Raw genomic sequence first — 21769 nt, forward strand, 5'->3', positions numbered from 1 at the left:
ACACAAACAACGAGAGAGAGATGCGGAGAGAGAGCGTGGACAGAAATCGCGCGTGTCCCTGAAGCTTACGATCCCACCAATTTCGTTACTCTCCGGCGACACCCAGATCCATGGTCCCACAATTCCCCCCACCCCTTCCCTTAAATTATTCATAAACCCCTCTCCCTCCTTTTATTCTTTTCAAACTTTTTTCCAGATCGTACGCACTCTTTTTATTTCACCTCTTCTAACTTCATCGATTAATTAATTATTATCAACAATTTATAATTTCTAACGCCGTGATTTCGTGTTAATTGAGCTCGATTCTATGCAATCCGGCGGCGCACATGGCCGGAACACGGCGGCGTCTGCCTCCCAATCGCCGTCGTCTTCGTCGTCCGCCGTTCCGGATCAACACAGACCCCACCAGGTTAGTTACTTGCATTTAACGAATTACTGATTTAAGTATGTGTATGTTGCTGATTTGCTTAAATGTTTTCGAATTCATTGTTTATTTGTAGTTGCGTTTGTTGAAAATTGAGATAGTGTTATGTGTATGGAGTCGATGGTAATTGATACTCAGTGTTTGCCGGGAGAAATGTGTAAACACTGTAATTACTCAGAGTTGATTTACCCTAGTTTAGGAGAATCGGATCCAACTGTTTTAGTTTGTTTAGTTCATTGATTAGTATAGGTATCCGTGTTGTGGATAGATATATATTATTCGATTTTTTACATGCCAAATGAGTACAAACTCGCGGTTTCTTAGACTTTCGGATAACAACTTCTGATGTTGAGATTTTACCGCCGAATATTGATATAGAAGTAGTTTTCATAATTGCATTGAATTCTGAGAATTTTAGTCATATTCCGCTTGTCAATCAGGTAAAAATGTGCTTATATCATTCATATATACTGTCCTGATGGGCTATATTAAAGATAATATTAATTTAATAAAAGATGTTAGTTCAGTGACTGACATCAGTAGTGTGCATAGTGCTTCCATTTTGGTGTCCGTCGGCCATGTACACCCTCCATTTTTTTTATATAGGACGCTTGACTTTTTGACACACAGTTTTAAGTCCTTTGGCCCCATAGTTAAAATCATTATTTTTAAAATTTTCTTTTTGTCAGTTACAATATTAGTCACATATTTTATTCAGAAGATATGTAAAATGTGGTCAAAAGACTTAAAAGTGTGTTCAAAAAGTTAAGCGCCCTATATAAAAAACGGAGGGAGTAGTTGGATTTTTATCGTGACAGTCAAATGCTCTATTTGAGCTCAAAGGGTTAGAGGTTCCACTCCATACAGCTTGATCACCCACAATTCTGCAGGAATATTGGTTCTTCTATGTATGCGACATAGGCTCTTATATGTCTTTGGTACATAAATTTTTTAGGAAATGAGCTCATTATAGAGGAAATAAGCATAAGACAAGTTTATAATGATTATACTTATTATTATATTCTTACTTTCTTTTAATTTGGCGCAGTCCTTCCATCAACAGTTACTTAGGAAACCCGATGGGACTGAAGCTATGTTAGGATTCCAGGGTGGACTTCATGGAGAGTTGGGAGGAAATATTGGGTCAAATTCTGGCTCTATGCTTGTACAACCTAGAAGTAGGGAGGAAACACATAATAGGAATCATGGATTTGACCTACAAATGCTGAACCCAGCACAGCACTCCTACTTGCAGTATCACTCAGCACAACAGAAGTCAGCTCCAGGGATGCAGTCTCAGCACCCAAGCAAATTAGGAATGGCTGGGCCTTCTGTGCAAGACCATGACATGCGGATGGGAAATATACAAATGCAGGATCTGATGTCCATTCAGGCTTCAGCATTGTTATCAAACAAGAAACCAGAGCATTTTGGTCATGATGAGAAGCTAAGTGAGGAACAGAGAAGTGATTCCAAGCCTCCTGTTCAAACATCACTTGGACAACTGATGCCTGGGAATATGACAAGCCCTATGCAGATACCACAATATCAGCAAAACATCCAAAATATGGGTAATCAGTTTGCAATGGCCGCACAGATGCAGACAATTCAGGCTTTGGCACTTGATCGTAATATTGATATATCTGTTCCTGCAAATGCAAATTTTATGGCACAACTTATGCAAATGCAATCCAGGATAGCTCCACAGCATAATAAGCCAAATGAAACCAATTTAGGGGAAAAGTCTTTGTCCGTCACAATGCCAAAGCAGCAGGTAACTTCCCCACAAGTTGCAAATGAAAGTTCTCCACGTGGTTGCTCATCCAGTGATGTGTTGGGCCATTCTTCTTCAGCTAAAGTGATGAAACAGACAGGTCAACCTGGCCTGTTTTGTGCATCAACTGCTTCCCTGGTTCCCAATGCCAATAACCACCCACTGCAAACATTTTCTGCTCATAGCAGTGATAGTCAGTTGTTATCAAGACAGCGTACCATGATAGATAATGGAGTTCCTCCCATGCATACTCCACAGTCATATGTTAACCAGAACCAACAAGTAGATGCTAAGCCAATCCAGCGATCTTCTCCTCTCTCAGCAGCTTCACCAAGTGAAGGGGGATTAGTGAATCCTTCATTTCAGGGTGGACCACTCACTCACTTGCCACAACAATTAGGATTTACAAAACAGCAATTACATGTTCTTAAAGCTCAAATACTGGCTTTTAGGCGTTTAAAGGTGTTTCTCACTATTTTTCTAGAAATATTTAAAACACCATCAGCACTGGTGAATTATTCCTGTCTGTTATATATATATATATATTTTTCACCATAAGATTCTATTTGCCTTCTTGCAGAAAGGAGATGGAACACTTCCACATGAATTACGACAGGCTATAGCTCCCCCACCTCTTGACGAACAGATGTTGCAGGCATCACAGCCTGGGCCAACAGATGCATCTGGTGGGAGAAATGTACGCATGGAAGATCATATTAAACGTGTGGAATGCAGTGAGAAAGATCTGCCCACTTTTTCATCAAATGACAGGCTTAGTAATGTCAAAAGAGAAGCAGTTGCTGAAGATGAGAAAAGAAATTCTTCTAGACAAATTGTACGAGCTGTACTGAAAGAGTCACCATCAGCTCCTCCTCAAGAAGAAGAGCATCAAACAACTATCTCTTCTGCTAAAGTGGAAGAGGAAGATCATGGGATTCAAGGAGATGGTATTGCAAGAAGTGATGTGCATGTGGATAAGGGTAAGGCAGGCTCTTCAGTAGCTCCTCTCTCTGAAACAGTGCAAGTGAGAAAACCCTTCCAAGTAAGCACCACACCTCAACCGAAAGATACTGGACCTACTAGAAAGTATCATGGACCACTGTTCGATTTTCCCTTCTTTACACGAAAACAAGATTCATATGGATCAGCAGCAACAGTGAACAAACATAACAATATGACCTTGGCATATGATTTGAAGGATCTTCTTTCTGAGGAAGGAAAGGAAGTTCTTATCAGGAAAAGGACAAAAAATATTAAAAAGATTGGTGATCTGCTTGCAGTAAACTTAGAAAGAAAAAGAATCAGACCTGATCTTGTATTACGATTGCAAATTGAAGAGAAGAAGCTAAGGCTCTTGGATGTGCAGGCACGCTTGAGGGATGAAGTTGATCAACAACAGCAGGAAATAATGGCAATGCCAGACAGGCCTTATCGGAAATTCGTACGACTCTGTGAGCGTCAACGTGCAGATCTCAGCAGGCAAGTTCAAGCCTCTCGAAAAGCCATTAGGGAGAAGCAACTGAAATCAATATTCCAGTGGCGTAAGAAGCTACTTGAGGCTCACTGGGCCATGCGTGATGCTCGAATTGCACGTAATAGGGGAGTTGCCAAGTATCATGAGAGAATGTTGAGGGAGTTCTCAAAACAGAAGGATGATGGTCACAATCAAAGGATGGAGGCTCTGAAGAATAATGATGTTGAAAGGTATAGGGAGATGTTACTGGAGCAACAAACTAGTATTCCTGGTGATGGTGCAGAGCGGTATGCTGTCCTCTCGTCATTTTTGTCTCAGACAGAAGAGTACCTTCACAAACTTGGCAGTAAAATAACTGCGACAAAGAGTCAGCAGGAGGTTGAGGAGGCAGCAAATGCTGCTGCAGCTGCTGCAAGGGCTCAGGCACTCTCTCTCTCTCTCCCTCCCTCCCTCTGTGTTTGTGTGTTAATATATATGCTTCCTATATTGCGTTATTGCGTTATACTTGTCAACTCTAAAAAAGTTTCAATAATACATTTATCTGGATCTGTTATTTTTTTTGCTTTAATTTATCACTAGTTCCTGAGTACATTTGTTGCTCACAGGGTCTATCAGAAGAAGAAGCAAGAGCTGCGGCAGCTTGTGCTGGAGAGGAAGTAACAATAAGAAATCGTTTTACTGAGATGAATGCACCAAAAGATAGCTCCTCTGTCAACAAGTAAGCAATTCTACTGTTGACAATTGAGGCTGCTGATGTTGGTTATGAGACATTGCAATATTGAAATCTTCTAACTGCCAAATAATTGAAAGTCGTTTCTCTAGTTTTAGTATGCAAATATGCAATTTACTTGTTTTAGATACACATACACTTGCATTTATGTATCCTATGGTTGTACTTTTCCAATTTTATTTTGGGTGTTTTCTTAAATTTTGTGGTTATGTACAATGCATTATTTGTGGTTACAGGTATTATAATCTTGCGCATGCGGTGAACGAAAAGGTTTTCAGGCAGCCATCAATGCTACGAGCGGGGACTTTACGGGATTATCAGATTGTATGTCACGTTCTTTTGAGAATTCTTGTCTAAATAAAGTCTTTCCCTTGGTTTATAGTCTATCTTTTTGTTAGTAGCTTCTTTTTTTTGCCTTTTTATTCTAAAATATGGTGAATCACATTCCAGGTTGGTTTACAGTGGATGCTTTCCTTGTATAACAACAAGCTCAATGGAATTTTAGCAGATGAGATGGGTCTAGGGAAGACGGTACAGGTAAATCATTGCCTTAATTTTTTTTGTTAAAAATAGAAAAAACCACCTCATTATTGTTGTTATGATGGGTCAATCACAGCATTAATAGGTAGTGAAAGCAGTAACTATTTGTAGGTCTTGTGTCTTTCTTCATACTTTTTGTTTGATTTTAATGTAGTGGTACATACATTATGGTCTTTTTAAGTTGAAGTGCTTTCTATTGCTGCTTCTTTCTATAATGACCTGATATCCAAATTCTTTTCTGTTTCTTGAACTTGTTAACTTAAAATATGTTTAAACAAATTTAAAGTTGATGACTACTGCAATGTTTATCTTTATCTTTTGGGTTCATATGCTCTGATAAGCCTTCATGTGATGCAATCACCATCAGAAATAATGTTAAACTTGTTATCCCAAGTTGTTTGATCTTTGATATGCAGGTCATGGCATTGATTGCTTATCTGATGGAATTCAAAGGCAACTATGGCCCACATCTCATTATTGTTCCCAATGCTGTGTTAGTCAACTGGAAGGTTAATTTTTTCATCAAACCATATAAATTGTCTTTTTCCCTATTTTTGGAACTGGCTAACTATATATTGTTTAACAGAGCGAGCTTCACAATTGGCTACCATCAGTATCCTGTATTTACTACGTTGGTCAAAAGGATCAGCGCGCAAAACTATTTTCACAAGTAAGATTTTCTAATATCTTATTCGCACCGTGTAAATATGTAAAAATGGCTGATGATTTTTATTTGTTATCTACAAATAGGAGGTCTGTGCTATGAAGTTTAATGTACTTGTGACGACGTATGAGTTTGTCATGTATGATCGTTCAAAACTCTCGAAGGTTGATTGGAAGTACATTATAATTGATGAAGCGCAACGTATGAAGGACAGGGAATCTGTTCTTGCCCGCGATCTTGATAGATATCGCTGCCAAAGGCGCTTGCTTCTTACAGGAACGCCGTTGCAGGTCTGTTTGTTGCCATGTTTTTCACTCTTAACTTCCTTCACGGACTTGGTTTGGCTCTAGCTTATGCTGTGTAAATAAAGTTGCCTTTGTAATGAATGTACTTGTGACTTTATCCTGCTACCTGTACTTGTTATTGTGGAAAAACATAATTTCCTATTTAAAAATCCATGTAAAAATTTTCGTTAGATTTAGGCATTGATTAATAATGATTTGATAACCATCACCTTTTGCTATGTGATAACCCGTTGCTTGAGAACGTTAGTTTTTTTTTTCCTGTTATAATAGCTGATGCTGGTATACCCATACTTAAGCTATTTAAGTAGAACTGCATGATGGTAACATGCTCATTTGATGTTACAAACTCAGAGTAGAAATTTTAAGTCTCAAATTTGACCGCAGTACTGTTACTATGGTTACATATATTTTGGAGACTTACTTTATGTATAATATTTGACATTATTGAGTCGGCATCAACACCAGTCTGACAAGGGACAAGACAACAAGACCAGACTATTCATGTCTTCACTCAAATGAGTTTTTTTCTGGAGCCATTTTATGAATTGACTTTACATGTTAGGTAGTAGAATTGGTTATGCACTTAAGGTCAATCCTGTCAGTATCACTGGGAATTGTAGAAGTGATTGATATTGCACACCCATTAACCTTTATGTGAGAGAACATGTAAAAACCTCTACTCCAGAGTCCAGACTGTCTTGCATCGTCTTTCGGATAAGGTCTCACTCTTTGAAATCTTGTTTTATGACAAACTGACATTAACTCTGTGGATTATGCCAATATCAAGAATTTTAGTTGGTGCCACCGATAACATGAGCATTAAGTCGCTACTTGTTTATTAAGGTCTTGTCTGCTTTATTCTATATTCAACTCATTTGTTATTTGTCCTAGAATTCTATTCCTACTTTGAGTAGTGGTGAAATTATCTTCATATGTTGCAGAACGATCTTAAAGAGCTCTGGTCACTTTTGAACCTACTCCTTCCAGAAGTGTTTGATAATCGGAAAGCATTCCATGATTGGTTCTCAAAACCTTTTCAACGGGAAGGTCCTGCACATAATGTTGAGGATGACTGGCTCGAGACAGAGAAAAAAGTTATCATTATTCATCGGCTTCATCAAATTCTTGAACCTTTTATGCTCAGACGTCGTGTTGAAGATGTGGAAGGTTCACTTCCACCAAAGGTATGCAATTTTAGCAGGATGTGCTCGACAACTTCTGCATGTGGAGTTCTGATAATTTTATTTATTGCAGGTGTCGATTATATTAAGATGTAAAATGTCAGCTATGCAAGGTGCCATTTATGATTGGATCAAAGCTACTGGTACTTTACGTGTTGACCCTGAAGATGAACTGCTGATGAGTCAGAGAAAACCTATGTATCAAGCTAAAGTATTTAGAACGTTAGCTAATAGGTGTATGGAACTTCGTAAAACTTGCAATCACCCTTTACTCAATTACCCATATTTTAATGATCTCTCCAAGGATTTTCTTGTTAGATCATGTGGGAAATTGTTTGTTCTGGATAGGATCCTAGTAAAGCTTCAGAGGACTGGGCACCGAGTATTGCTTTTTAGTACCATGACAAAACTCCTAGACATTTTGGAAGAATATTTACAGTGGCGGAGACTTGTTTACCGTCGAATAGATGGAACGACTAGCTTAGAAGACAGAGAATCAGCTATTGTGGACTTCAATAGTCCTGATACTGATTGCTTTATTTTCTTGCTAAGCATTCGGGCTGCTGGGAGAGGCTTAAATCTTCAGACTGCTGACACTGTTGTCATATATGATCCCGATCCAAACCCTAAGAATGAGGAGCAAGCAGTTGCCAGAGCTCACCGCATTGGGCAGAAGAGAGAAGTTAAAGTAATCTATTTGGAAGCAGTAGTTGATAAAATTCCGAGCTATCAGAAAGAAGATGACTACAGGAAAGGAGGTATGGTTGATTCAGAGGATGACCTTGCTGGAAAGGATCGATATATAGGTTCTATCGAGGGTCTCATACGGAATAATATTCAACAGTATAAGATTGACATGGCAGATGAAGTCATCAATGCTGGTAGATTTGACCAGAGGACAACACATGAAGAGAGGCGATTAACCTTAGAGTCAATGTTACATGATGAAGAGAGATATCAACAAAGTGTTCATGATGTTCCTTCACTTCAGGAGGTGAATCGTATGATAGCAAGAAGTGAAGAGGAGGTAGAACTATTTGATCAGATGGACGAGGAATTTGATTGGGAAGAAGAGATGACTAGATATGACCAGGTTCCTAAGTGGCTTCATGCTAGTAGTAAAGAAGTGGATGATACAATTGCTAAAAGATCTTCCAAGAAAAAGTCATTACTTGGGGGAAATATAGGAGTGGAATCCAATGAAATTACTTCTGAAGTATCTACTCAACTTGAGAAGAAAAGGGAAAGGAACAAGGCTAAAAAGTTTCCTGTTTACACAGAATTGGATGATGATTTTTTTGAAGAGAGTTCCGAAGAGAGGAATGGACACTCTGGTAATGAAGTAGAAGTTGAGGATCTGGAAGATGATGACTTTGTTGATTCTGGTGACTCACCTCCTGGCAATAAGGATCGCCTGGAAGATGGTTCACTTACCGCTGAGGTCTCTGAGGATCCCCGGCCTTTAGAAAGTCATAAACCTGATCATACACCAGAAAAAGCAGGTTCATCAGGGTCATCTTCAGGCAATCGAAGATTGATTCAAATGGCTTCTTCTTTATCTTCTCAGAAATTTGGTTCACTCTCTGCGCTAGATGCAAGGCCAGGATCTGCTTCCAGTAGGCTGGTATGTTGTTCATTACTTATTGGAATTTGTAATAGCACATTGGTATCTGCAAATTGCACTATCTCTTTATTTATTTGTTTGTTTACTTTCCACTGCCAGCCTGATGACTTGGAGGAAGGAGAAATTGCCCTCTCCGGAGATTCTCGGGCAGACCGCCGGCATTCTGGTAGTTGGATCCATGATCGTGATGAAGTTGAGGATGAACAAGTTGTGCAACCTAAAATAAAACGAAAGCGAAGCATCAGAATTAGACCTCGACTTACAACAGGAAAGCCAGAAGGGAAAACTGGTGAGAAATCATCTCTCCTTCGTGGTGATTCCTCTCAGATACCACTGCAGATGGGTCATAAATACGATAGAGAACAAAATCTGGTCGTGGAGCCCAATTCTCTGAAGCTGGAAAAACGTGATTTATCATTAAAGTGTAGTAGGGCTTTAGATTTACAGATAAAATCAAATTCTGGAAAAGTGCATGCATCACAAAAGCCTAGCAAAGTCAATGTCTTGTCTGCGCCTTCGGAAGATGCCACTGAACACTCCAAAGAAAGTCGGGATAGCAAAGTAAAGCATGGAGCAGGGAATTCAATTGGCCATAGAATGTCAGATGGAGTTCAGCGCAGGGTATGCCTTACAACACAACCATACTTGAAGTTACACCGGAGTTGTACATTTTAATAGTCTGCTGCTTCTTTTCTATGTTGCATAAATATTTTTTACAAAAGGCACTGCTTTTCTCTGCTGTTAAGAGACAGACCATTGAATATCAGTCCCCCCCCCCCTCCCGGTTTGTGTGTGTGTGATCCTCTGTTTTTTCCTCATGCTTCACCTTGTTTTTTAGTGAATTATTCCTCGTCTGCATCATTATCCATGTAGTGAAGACTAATTTTGGGGACCAGTTTTAGTTTTGTACTTGTGATGCATACTCAACTTTAGGGTGATGTGCTTACATGGATATGTGTGCTTTAAAAATAGTTGTAATTAGGATTTAATTTGTGGCATTTTTTTAATGTTGTCATAGTCATAAATGTTTCATGTTTTCAGTGCAAGAATGTGATGAAGAAGTTCCAGAGGACACTAGACAAGGAAGGGCATCAAATAGTGCCACTTCTAACAGAACTTTGGAAGAAAAGTGAAGATACTGGTTACATGAGTGGGAACTGTCAGATTCATATACAAAAGATTGACTATCAGCTTGAAAACTTTGGTTATAACGGAGTTATGGAGTTTGTTTCAGATGTGCAGCTTTTGTTAAAGGGCGCAGTTCAGTATTATAAGTTTTCCCATGAGGTATTCTTTATAAATTTCACATATGTGCTTGCATCATGCTGCTTGAGTTCTTGTGGACTTAAATGTATATCTGTAAGAGAGACGAATATGTTGTAATGATGATATAGAATAGTATAATGTGTGTGTGTGTCTATATATATATATATATCAAGTTGGTGTTACCTTTTTGATCCGAACTAATGTTCAGCACTGACTTTCAAATCCTTTTGTGTTGGCTGAGAGTGTTGCTTTTTAAGTCGGGCATTTTACGGCAAGCATCTCTAGTGCTGATTTTCTGTTATGAAGAATGAAAAGGCTTGCAAAATTATATTGGCGAATTTTTCTGGGTATTCAGTCTCCATGGAGAAACATAATACATTCCAGATTTTATAAGTATTTGGAAAATCTATTATATCATTTTCTTGGTACTAAAGTATATTTGTTAAGTAACAGTCTCTTTCTCTTGGTCGCATACATGAAATATATTGTATGATTGGATTGGTGAATTATTTATCTATACATCTACCTTTTCACGCCCAGTCGCCCACCACACTCATGAGAAGCGTTATTTGATTCTATGCTTTTCTATTTCATGAATAGGTAAGGACTGAAGCAAGGAAGGTGCATGATCTATTCTTTGATATATTAAAGAAGATTTTTCCAGAAACCGATTTCCTAGAAGCCAGGGGTGCTGTCTCTTTCTCGGGCCATGGAGCTTCTACTTCGGCTCCACCTTCAAAACAAATTCTTGCTGGTCAAGGCAAGCGAGCTAAACAAGCTACCATGGTGGATCCTGATCGTAGCCACAAACAGAAGCCGCTTTCTCGTGGGCTTAGTAATGAAGACACTCGGATTAGAAGTCACATGCCTCACAAAGAGACAAGGCTTGGAAATAGCAACAGGGAGCTAAACCAGCAAGAAGATTCCGGTCTCTTCTCTCATCCAGGAGAACTTGTCATATGTAAAAAGAAGAGGAAGGATAGGGAAAAGTTTTCCGTAAAGTCGGGAAACGTTTCTGCTGGCCCAATGTCACCTGCGAGTGTTGGCGGTAATATTAGAAGCCCAAGCTCAGGCTCACTGTCAAAGGATACCAGATTGATTCAGCAAGGAAGGGATAATCAGCCTCCTCATCAAGCAAATGTCAGTAGCAGCGGAGGCATTGGCTGGGCAAATCCTGTGAAAAGAATGAGAACAGATACCGGAAAACGGCGCCCCAGCCATTTGTAACTTGTCAAGTTAGTTTCTATAGTGAAAGTAAAGGGAAAAAATAAATTGCTATCCGTCGGTGAATGTATAAATTTGCTCACATCTGCAGTCACATGTCAATATATTTTATACACCTTGTTCATTGTCCAATATTCTCGAAATTTGGATGATCTCTGGGATTGTCTAGTAAGATTCTTCTTTGCGGTAACGATTAAATTTCGTCTATTATCAGATTTGCAGGAAATACTCCTAGTTTCATATTTGTAGTATTTTGTCTTTTAAGTTTTAGTGTCCAAGGATCATTTGTTGTTTGGAGACGGCAAGGCTTGCGCAAATATATTACTAATGAATTTGTATCACCCTGCATCTGATTCAAGGAAAGCAGTTTGACAAAATCTCTCGTATATTGATTCATTTTATATTCCTTCTATATGATTTGTTAATTATGTTTATATTAGAACCCTTTCATGAAAATTTGTAATAGACTGCATAAGCACATATTTTGCGCTTACAAATATAGCAGGAAGCACATGAATATTAAACGCAACAATTTTAAATTCGATATCAAGCTTTATTTTCAAGTAGATACAGAAATGATTACTTTCTAATATAGAAATATTAAGGTTTGAAAATTAGATTGAATAAATCTTTAGGGTCAAAAGTCTGTCTAGGCCTTATATTGATAATTTTAAATTCCATTCTAGATCGCTTCTTTTTTTCTTTTTTGACTAAAACCGGAAAACCTTTTCACTAAAATTCAATATTTGGCTTCAGTTCAATAAATTATAATTATTTATTATTCAGAATCCTACTACGGCTAATATATATCATTAGAATGAAGTTAAATTTTTTAATAACTTACCATATAATAAATTTTGTATAAGTACTAAAATTTAATTTCATTTACATTCAAATACGTACCTATAATTATTTTAATTTCTAACATGTAGTCTATATGATCAAATTCAATACTAAATTCATTTTTATTTCAAAAATAATATATACATTGTTTTATTTCTAATTTTTTTTTGAGACCAAAAATTAGGGCTTTGATTAATTCAGAGACAACTGGTTAATGAAAGCTCCGTTTCACTAGTGAATCTGGTTAGTGAAAATCTTGAAGATGCAATGGGAACCAACCTCAAGTGAAGGATAAATCATTTCTTACCCTCTTCCTGGATATGCATTCTCATACCCCTCATTCTCATTACCGGCTTCCATTCTCACTCATGATTCAATCATTCCTTACCCATACGCATTCTCATACCCCTCATTCTCATTACCGGCCTCCATTGTCACTCATGATTCAATCATTCTTTACACTCTTCCTGAATACGCATTCTCATACCCCTCATTCTCATTACCAGCCTCCATTCTCACTCGTGATTCAAACGCATTACCGTCTCTTTTCACATGGAGACCAAACAATGTTATCAAAATTTTGAACTAATCATAAAACATCACCTAAATCGAGTCTAAGTCAACAAAATAGATAGCATTGACACCTTTGTCCAGCTGATAGGTAACCACAAGTAATCAGATTCAATTTTGGACTACTTAGATATATTTTTTTATTTCTAGTTATAAGTATCCTCTGTGACCAGATTTAATATAAAAACATACTAAAGTGCTAGTATTTTAGCTGTTACTAGAATAGCAATTCAGAAAAAAAAGGAGATGTACAAAACAAAACCAAGCACAAACTTTACATTTGCTAAATGAAACTAATACACATACTATCTAATTTTGTGGCTTGAGCTGGATCAGGAACAAAATGTTTAAACACATAAGCCAAAAACAAGTAGCTAAGGATCAACTGAACCAGGATCAACTGAACCAGCCATCCCTTCATCGCTTGAGTTGGACTCAGTATCACTCGGTTCTTCATCACTTGAAATCTCTTTTAGGGCCTCTCCCACATCTTCCGCCTTGGCATATTTTTCACAGTACTCTGGAAAAAAAAAATTAAACTCTTAAGTTTTTATGTATGTACACATGGTCTGCTTATAATTAACCATGAGCTGAGAATAACATTGATTAAAAAGTTTACATAGTACATTTCAACACTGCTAAAGATTACTCCAATTCTTATACTAATATATTTCTGCTGATATAATCAAAAGAAATTTAATATAAAAATCACTCAGTGAAAGATGATAGCATAGCATGATAAATTAATAGACTGAATTAAGATTACATAAATACTCAATGATTATCAATTCTCGGATTACATCTTCATGTATTTCCGGAACCACACTTGTGTGTGAATCAAGAAAAAACTGTTACTGCTGAAACCAAAAACTTATCAATGACGACTGACCCCATATGCATCTACATCCCCTAAATGTTATTAGACGGAGCTTTAATTTTATGCTAGATTGAAACTAAACGGAGCTTTGAATTGATTCGAATACTAGCAATTTTATTAGGAAGATAGGGTATGTCAGTTGTGTTCTTAGTTTTATATAAAGCCAAGCCAAGTGATTTTAATTATATATGAGTTTACGTTATATCTTTCTTTTCCATTAGGCTTAACTACACATAGAAATGAACCTACAAGAAAATTTTCATCCTAGCAAATTTTTAACCTTTCAAAGTATTAAGAAATATAGAATCAATCACCATGACTGGAGTCACTGGACAGGGTTTAGAGTTCTCCTAGATGCAAATAACAGAAAGGAAGTATCATCGATTAAGCTCCACATAGTTTAAGCAAATACACTGAAATATCAGAACCTAGAGAATTACAGTAATCAGAAATATAATGTTGGGTAAAAGTCATTACAATATTATTAGAAGTAAGTTGGATAAAAAAAAGTTGACAGCATTTTCTTGTGACTGGCAGGAAATATCGAAGAACCATCATAGTTTAGCAAGAATACCCCTCTTCTCTAGGAAATAAGAGGTTGAGGGATCAAACCCTGTGGAGGCATTGATGTAATTCCCTTAAGACAATAAAAACCGAAAACAGATTTTCACTCATAAATTTGTAAAAGAGGTTGGTCCTGAAGAATACGTATACATGTATGAATGATGTGGAAGTGCCAAGGAGGAAAAGACAGAAAAGTGTCCATATGGTTTCAAGAAGGTCCTTAATCAGTTGGCAAGTATGAAAGAGTCAGGCTGTCAGCATGTATTAATTGTCAACAAGAATTGAACCATGTAAACAAACAATACGTTATACTCTTGCAGGTATTAATCAAAGAAAGAATCGGCATAAGCAGATTTGATGTAGAAGACAACTTGCCTGAACAAGGGTGGTGACCACATTTTAGATGAATCAGTAAATCATTTAAGGGAGTGTATAATCAGAAGCATTGCTACGAAGTATCAAGTTGTAGCCATACTTAATTGAGGAATTTAAACAAAAAACAAAATTTTATGACTTAATAATAGATACAGGTGCAACCGACTCATATCTAAGTTGTGTAAATATAATAAAACACAAAAGCGTTCAAGGAGGAATTATGTTTTCAAGTGCAGAAATGAGCATTATTCAGAGTAATATTGTCCATCATTAATCATACCATAAAGACACTAAAAGAAGAGCACGCTTCAGGACTTTAAAAACAGTAAACAAAGTTCAATACCTTTAACTTGTTTTTCATAGGCAGCTTGATCACGTATCATTAGAGCTGCTGCGTTCCGATTCAGCGGGCTAGATGGATTGGGGTATAGAAGGAGTTGCGGGATGAATACTTCAAACACATTTACTAGATCTATAAAGCAAAGATATCAACACCAGTCAGTAGTAACTTTTAACCTGCGACTGCAAGAAAATTCTTATTATATTTTACAGGAATGCTATTAATATTACCAAACATGGGGCTCCAGCTTTGTTGAATAACATCCAGGCAAACTGCTCCAGACCTGAATAAAAGTTATTCACCAAATGAAATTTTTTTATATAAACATAATGAAACAGCTAATTACCTTCTATAAAAACCTACTGAACATCAGACAACTTATACTCACTTTTCATTCACATTTGGGTGATAAATCTTATTTACAAAGACTATAGATGGAGACTTATAAGGATAATTTTCCGGAAGCTTAACCCTTATTTTCCACATGCCTCCTTGGTAAGGACCTATTAACAGATTGTAAAAATTTATATAAGAAAAGGTAAAAGAAATTAAAATTACTGTGCAATTTCTTGTACATGTATCCAGTTAAGGATAACATAATATACTCAATTACAAAGGAAAGAAAACTGTAAATTTGCAGCTGTAATGTTTTTCTTATGGAAGAAATATATACTTATCTTACAAATAATAATAACAAAAAAAGTATTCATTATGAAAGTGGCAATATTACTCTGTATCCTGAAAATCCCAATCCCAAATTCCAGAAAAGATGAACTGATTGAGGCCAATATCAGATAACATGAACATCCAAAATTATGCAATTTGCAATTTTCCGAAAGATCATAAACTTAATAAAAGTTTGTAATCTTTGTAAGAAAAAAAAAATTCTACTGCAAAGCAAGTGCCCACCATATCAAAAGAAAAATTCAATGTTTCCACACAAAAAAGGGAAATATGGAGCAGTAAGATTACACAAGATAGATTCAAACTTTATGTCTAAAGTAGTGAATAAAACAAGTATACAATCCAAAGCTGCAACAGAACTCATAATAAGCACATGAAGATCACCCATTCTGAATCAAAACAAGAAAAACCCCAAAAGTGATCTCATTCAAAACCAGATATTTCTTCCTTTAGAAACACACACACACACACTGGCACAAAAACACACACAATCATGCATATAGTTCAGTACATACATAAGATTAAAAAAAAACAAAAGGTGGGTATGAAGAAATTACTGTCACTAGGTCCATGGAAATAAACAAAGAACTCATGCAACCCATCATTGATCATCTCCACTTTGTAATCACTCATCATCCTGAATGAACAGACAATTAAAAATATTAATTCATTGGCAAGAAAAGGAAAATAAATAAATAAAAGGATTAAATAACTAACAGTTTCATCAAGTCTGTGTCTCTGCGTTTGTTTTGAGAAGACATGGTGATTCTTGTTCAGAAAGTGAATGAGTTGTGTTTTCAGGAGTTATGAGAAAGAGGGGGAGAGATAAAAGAGAGTCTTATTGCTGAGCAAAAAGACAAGTAAAATTACTAAAATACAACTGCTACTGGCCTGGACTAGTTCATAAAAAATTCTAGGGCTGTCAAAAAAATCCGAAAGATCCGATATCCGTCCGAAAAATCCGTTACCGTATCCGAGAAAAAGCGGATATAATCCGTATCCGGAATAATACGGATATTATCCGTATTCGAATCCGGGGTTTGCGGATACGGATATGAATATAGGCGTATCCGTATCCGAAAATATCCGTATCCGAAATTATTATTATATGTATATAATAATACTTATATAAATTTATTATTTACTTATATTTTTTATTTTATCATATAAATTTTGAAAAAGAATTAATATTTAAAATAAAGAAGATACATTAAGTATCTTGCAAATGGAGAAAATGGAACTATCTTCATCAAACTTTTTCTTTTTAAAATTGTTACAGATAGTGTTGTTTTGTGATTTTAAGTTGTTGAAATTAATATTTTGTTCGAAATATTTGGCCTGAATGCCCAAACTTCTGTTAAAGTATGTTATTAATTTCTGATTGGGTATACATTTGCTGTTGAACGGTTCAAAATATGTTTTTTTAATTAATCTCAGAATTTATATTTGATTTTGGTGATGTTTGAAAAAGCGGATACGGATATTATCCGTATCCGGATAATATCCGGCCGGATACGGATACGGATCTTTTTATTCTAAAATTTGCATATCCGTATCCGGATCCGGATCCGATTTTGAGTAGGCGGATACGGATACGGATATGGGCAAATCCGTATCCGTTTTATCCGTTTGACACCCCTAAAAAATTCAGTGAAACTACATGATCATGTTTATTCTCAAATCTTCCTAAATAAGATAAGAACAGAATTTCAGGGGTGTAGTCATTATTTTTAAAATTTCTAATTTATTAAAAAATTTGATTACATTTTTGAAAAACACAAAAATGTAAAACACATCGATCTATCATTTATAGTCTCATCCGACTAAAATCTTTGATTTAATCAAAAAATCTTCAATAAATTCTGAAAATGTAGTTCAATCAATTAAATTTTGGTTTCCGATTTCTACGTTCTCGGATGTTGTCATTATATAATTTTATTTTATTTTGTTAATTTCCATATTTTATTATTAGTGCAATATTGATTATAAGTTATGAACATTTATTCGTATTGTTCGTGTAATAAGTCAAGAAGCACTTTAGAGTCTGAACTTTAAAACGTGACAATATGCATCCTAAACTTAACATTCCCATGCAAGTTGTAACCCTAGTCACTATTCCGTCCATATCTACCGTTAACTTTAACTGTTTGAGAGGTAATTGTGTGTATATTAGTTTCTAATAACTACTTTACCCTCTGTGACCCCTCATAAATTATGTATTATATTTTGAAATTATTTCTGAACACACACAACGATATAAAAAATTTTAAAATAATTTTAAAAATATGTCTAGATTTAGAATCTGAAAATTTATTTATTTTTACATAAACGATGTAACTTATTTTAAAATTCTAAAATAAGTACATATTTTAAAAATTATTTCAATTTTTTTTACATCGTTTTGTGTGTTCAGAAATAATTTCAAAATATAATACATAAACTTTGGGGGTCATAGGGGATAAAGTAGCTGTTATAAACTAATATACACATTGTTTCCTCTCAAACAGTTAAAGTTAACGGCAGATTTGGACGGAATAGTGACTAGGGGTTACAACTTGCACGAGAATATTAAGTTTAGGGTACATATTGCCACGTTTTAAAGTTCAGGTACTAAACTGCGTTTGGAGCAAACCTAGAGGTTACAAAGTGTAATTAACTCATAAATAAACAAATTTCATTAGTGCTCAAGGGATTTTGGCTCTTTTAATATTTTCATTAGTGCTCAAGGGATTTTGGTTCTTTGAGCTGTGGTGGTTCAAAATCTTCTCGTACTTGTGATATTTCCAATAATAATACAAAAAGGTAGAGCTGAATGAGCTTTACACAATATTCTCCCCAAACAAGTTGAAAAGGTCTACACAAGCTAACCAAGTGAGAGCTTGGGAGAAGATGCAGCATCTCTACTTGCTTCAGACAATTGTACATGATCACTATCAGACTGGCTACCAGCAGTTGTTGATGCTCTGTTTCCAGAATCCACTCCGACCCCGTGAAACGATTCGCCAGAAACCAATGCCTGGAGAAGCTTTGGCGGTGGTGGAACGGTTACTTCCACTACACCTTCCAACATTTTTACCACCATTCCCATCGTAGGCCTTTGTTCTTCCTCATCTTGTATACACCATATCGCCACCATTCCCAATCGCTCGGCTTCCACGGTATTATAGACTCCGCCAAGCCTCTCGTCGATCACAGCTGCTACATTTCCAGCGATTATGTGTTGTGCAGCCCATGGAGGAAAAAACCACTTTTCACCTGTTCCATTAGCTTTGCCAAATGAAGGTGGTCCCTCTACGTTCCTTCGACCACCTATTAGTTCTAACAAAGTCATTCCGTAGCTATACACATCAGCTTTTGTAGTGATTGCCACTCCGGAGATCCATTCTGGTGCCACATAGCCCCATGTGCCCCTCATCGTGACTAATACACGGCTAAAATCTCGACCTATTAGCTTTGCTAATCCAAAGTCTGACACCTTAGCTGAAAAATCTTCATCTAAGAGAATGTTTTCCGGCTTTATATCACAATGTATGATGCAATTTCTGCATTCCTCATGTAAATAAGCAATCCCTCTAGCTGTTCCCATTGCAACACGAAACCTAACATCCCAACTCAAATGCTGACCATCTTTCTTCATGTAACCACTAAGAGGACCATTTGGCATGTAATCATAAACAAGAAGCCTGTGCGTCTCTTCAGAACAAAATCCCCTTAGCCTCACAAGATTTACATGTTGAATGTTCCCAATGGTGCATACCTCTGCTCGAAATTCTTTCTCACCACTGCCCGGTCGTTCAAGCCTTTTTACAGCCACTGGCAGAGACGAATCAGATAGTTGACCTAAAAATACAACTCCAAAACCCCCATGACCAAGCTTCTCCGAGAACCCCTTAGTTGCGGCATGAAGCTCTTTGTAAGTAAATACCTTCAAATTTGTCACGGCATATATAGTGTCTTTCTTTTCTTTTCTTCTCTTCATCACTCTTTTCCTTGTGATAAATAAGAGAACACCCATCAGTGTAAATATCACTATAATCCCGCAGGTTGTGACAACATAAACAAGCGTTTTCTTCCTTCTCTTCCTGTCTATACCTTCTTTCGGCACCCTTACATGAAGCACCTCATCAGTAGTGCTACTCAATGTAAGATTCCGAATATTCAACATTGACCCAAACAAATTCTTACAAAGATTAGACTTCACATTGTGAAACAAACCAATACAAGAACAATTATTCAAACATCTTTTCTCACAATCATCCCTACTTGCTTCAAAAGATTCCCACTTTGCCCCATCGAAACCCACAACCCCGACCTCCTTAAATCCATCCTTAACATTACAATCCTCATCACTATCACGACGACAACCACTAGAAAAACCTCCGGCATCCCAAGATACACCATCAACCGGCCTAAAACCAATCAAACACTTGCAAGGATTCAACATTCTAGCATTACAAAACCCGAAATTCCCACACAATCCATACACTTTACAAATATTTTCATTTTCAGGCTGTGACCAAAACATATTCCAATTAGCAGTTTGCGGGGACCACGTAAACTGCTTCAACTGCCCAGTATAATCAAGAGAAAACCTAGTCAAGGGCGGCTTTCCGCCCTCTAATGCTGTCTCCGTGTACCCGAATGACGCATTCGGGGTCCACGGAGACACAAAATGGAACCTGTAAATATACGGAATAGACATTTCCGGGACACCGGAAAATGTATTCATCGACCATTTTCCGGTGTCCCAATAAACATAATCACCATTATAAGTTAATACAATCTCACCATAATCTTGCGATAACCGGAGCGAATAATTCCCCGGTGCAGGATCATTCGAGCTTTTCCAACTCGTCAGCCATTTTCCGGCCGTCAAATTCATTCCCGGCAGCCACGTGTCCGCCGGATAATTAAAACTGTTCCACACAATTTCACCCCTCCACGACAAAATTACCAAATTACCCTGCTCTAAAAGCTTCACATTAGTACCATTAAGCACATTATCACTTCTCCACACAACATTTTCCGGTGACTTCAAAGAAGTATCAATAATTTCCAAACTTCCGTCGCCGGAATATACCAAACTCGCCGCCGCTAAATTTCCGACCGGAGACTCACGATTTGCGACCCAAACGTAAGTTAGGGTCGGTATAGAAGCGTACCAAATGCCTAAATATACTCTAGATTCATCATTTGTAGAGAAAAATCCCAGCTTGAAAGTCTTGTTTGGGCTGGAAATTGTAGCGTTTCCGGTGATTAGAGTGAGGGGTCGTGTAATCTGAGCATCTGGGCCAGTTAAATTTGAGATTTTGATGGGGGGTTCAGTGAGTTTTGTGTGTGAAATTGAAGTTGGGTTTTGGGCAAATGCAGTAAAAATGTGAAAATAAGTGAGAACGAAGAGGGGAATTAAAGGCATTATTGTGTTCATTTCAAGAATTTGAGAGAGGGTGAGGTACCGGCAGTGTGTAAGCAAGAAATCATGGTTCACTGTAAGGAGAGAGAGAGAGAGGGAGAGAGAGAGAGAGGTGTCTCTCCTAATTTTCTAGAGAGAGAGTAGTGTTTTTCTTGAGGTTTGAGAGAGAAAGCAGGAGAAAGTGAGATTTTTTGCGGATATATGTTAGAAGGCTGCTGTAGTTTACTCACGGACAAGATGGTAGAGAGAGGTCGGTGAAAGTACAATAATGACCTTGTGGGCTTAGCGTAACATGACAAATGAGTATTTATAGTGGTGTGATATAATTTCAAGTGAAATTGAGGGGTAAAAGTGGAATTAAGAAAATGAATGAGATGGTGGCAGACAGGAGGCTAGGGGTGAGCAAAAAAAACCGAAAAACCGAAACCGAGCCGAAAAACCGAAAAACCACACCGAAAAAAACCGAAACCGACAAAAACCGAAAAAAACCGTAGCTCAACCGAACCGACGGTTAACCGAACCGACGGTTACGGTTTTACACCTAAAACCGAACCGAAAAACCGAACCGCTTATATAATATTATATAATTTATTATATATTATATATTTTATATAAAATAAATTATTACATTGGTATTATTGGTATATTATCTGCTAAGAGCATCTCCAATAGTCTCCTAACCCACTCTTAAATATAATATAAATTATTGGCTCTTAATGAATTAAAGTGGGTTCAACTCCAACAATACTCCTATGTTCACTCCTTATTTTGTTTTTATATTATTAAAAGCAAATCATGTGCATAAAAGTACAAATGAAAGTGGATGGAGAGAGAATGTGTGCTTACAAGTATATTATAAAATATTAGTTAAGAGTGACTAGTAGCTCTTAAAAGTGA

At 36.9% G+C, this 21769-nt stretch overlaps 3 protein-coding genes across 4 annotated transcripts; 1 reads left to right on the top strand and 2 right to left on the bottom strand.

The window, feature by feature from the left end:
• Positions 1 to 11505, top strand: LOC108195709 (ATP-dependent helicase BRM). Of its 2 annotated transcripts, none has more exons than XM_017362682.2 (14): positions 1 to 409; positions 1473 to 2660; positions 2779 to 4095; positions 4278 to 4390; positions 4639 to 4726; positions 4853 to 4939; positions 5359 to 5451; positions 5529 to 5612; positions 5693 to 5896; positions 6853 to 7095; positions 7166 to 8716; positions 8816 to 9337; positions 9758 to 10003; positions 10583 to 11505. In XM_017362682.2, the coding sequence occupies exons 1-14, from the start codon at positions 308 to 310 to the stop codon at positions 11207 to 11209; spliced, it is 6465 nt and encodes a 2154-aa protein (XP_017218171.1). In that variant the 5' UTR covers positions 1 to 307; the 3' UTR covers positions 11210 to 11505. The 2 variants fall into 2 exon arrangements, with proteins under 2 accessions (XP_017218171.1, XP_017218172.1); XM_017362683.2 differs by having other exon boundaries at positions 158 to 409; positions 1488 to 2660; positions 10583 to 11454.
• A 1280-nt stretch (positions 11506 to 12785) lies between these two features.
• LOC108195711 (ubiquitin-conjugating enzyme E2-23 kDa) lies at positions 12786 to 16332 on the bottom strand. The gene is made up of 6 exons (XM_017362685.2): positions 16177 to 16332; positions 16017 to 16096; positions 15164 to 15278; positions 15006 to 15058; positions 14779 to 14907; positions 12786 to 13139 (listed from the first exon to the last, which is right to left on the bottom strand). The coding sequence occupies exons 1-6, from the start codon at positions 16218 to 16220 to the stop codon at positions 12994 to 12996; spliced, it is 567 nt and encodes a 188-aa protein (XP_017218174.1). The 5' UTR covers positions 16221 to 16332; the 3' UTR covers positions 12786 to 12993.
• Positions 16333 to 18210: 1878 nt separating this feature from the next.
• LOC108195710 (G-type lectin S-receptor-like serine/threonine-protein kinase SD2-2) lies at positions 18211 to 21065 on the bottom strand. Its single transcript, XM_017362684.2, has one exon. It carries the CDS (start codon positions 20885 to 20887, stop codon positions 18323 to 18325), a length of 2565 nt encoding a protein of 854 aa, XP_017218173.1. The 5' UTR covers positions 20888 to 21065; the 3' UTR covers positions 18211 to 18322.
• Between the last annotated feature and the right edge of the window lie 704 nt (positions 21066 to 21769).

The sequence above is a fragment of the Daucus carota genome, chromosome 7 (assembly GCF_001625215.2).
Source record: "Daucus carota subsp. sativus chromosome 7, DH1 v3.0, whole genome shotgun sequence".
NCBI classification, from domain to species: Eukaryota; Viridiplantae; Streptophyta; class Magnoliopsida; order Apiales; family Apiaceae; genus Daucus; species Daucus carota.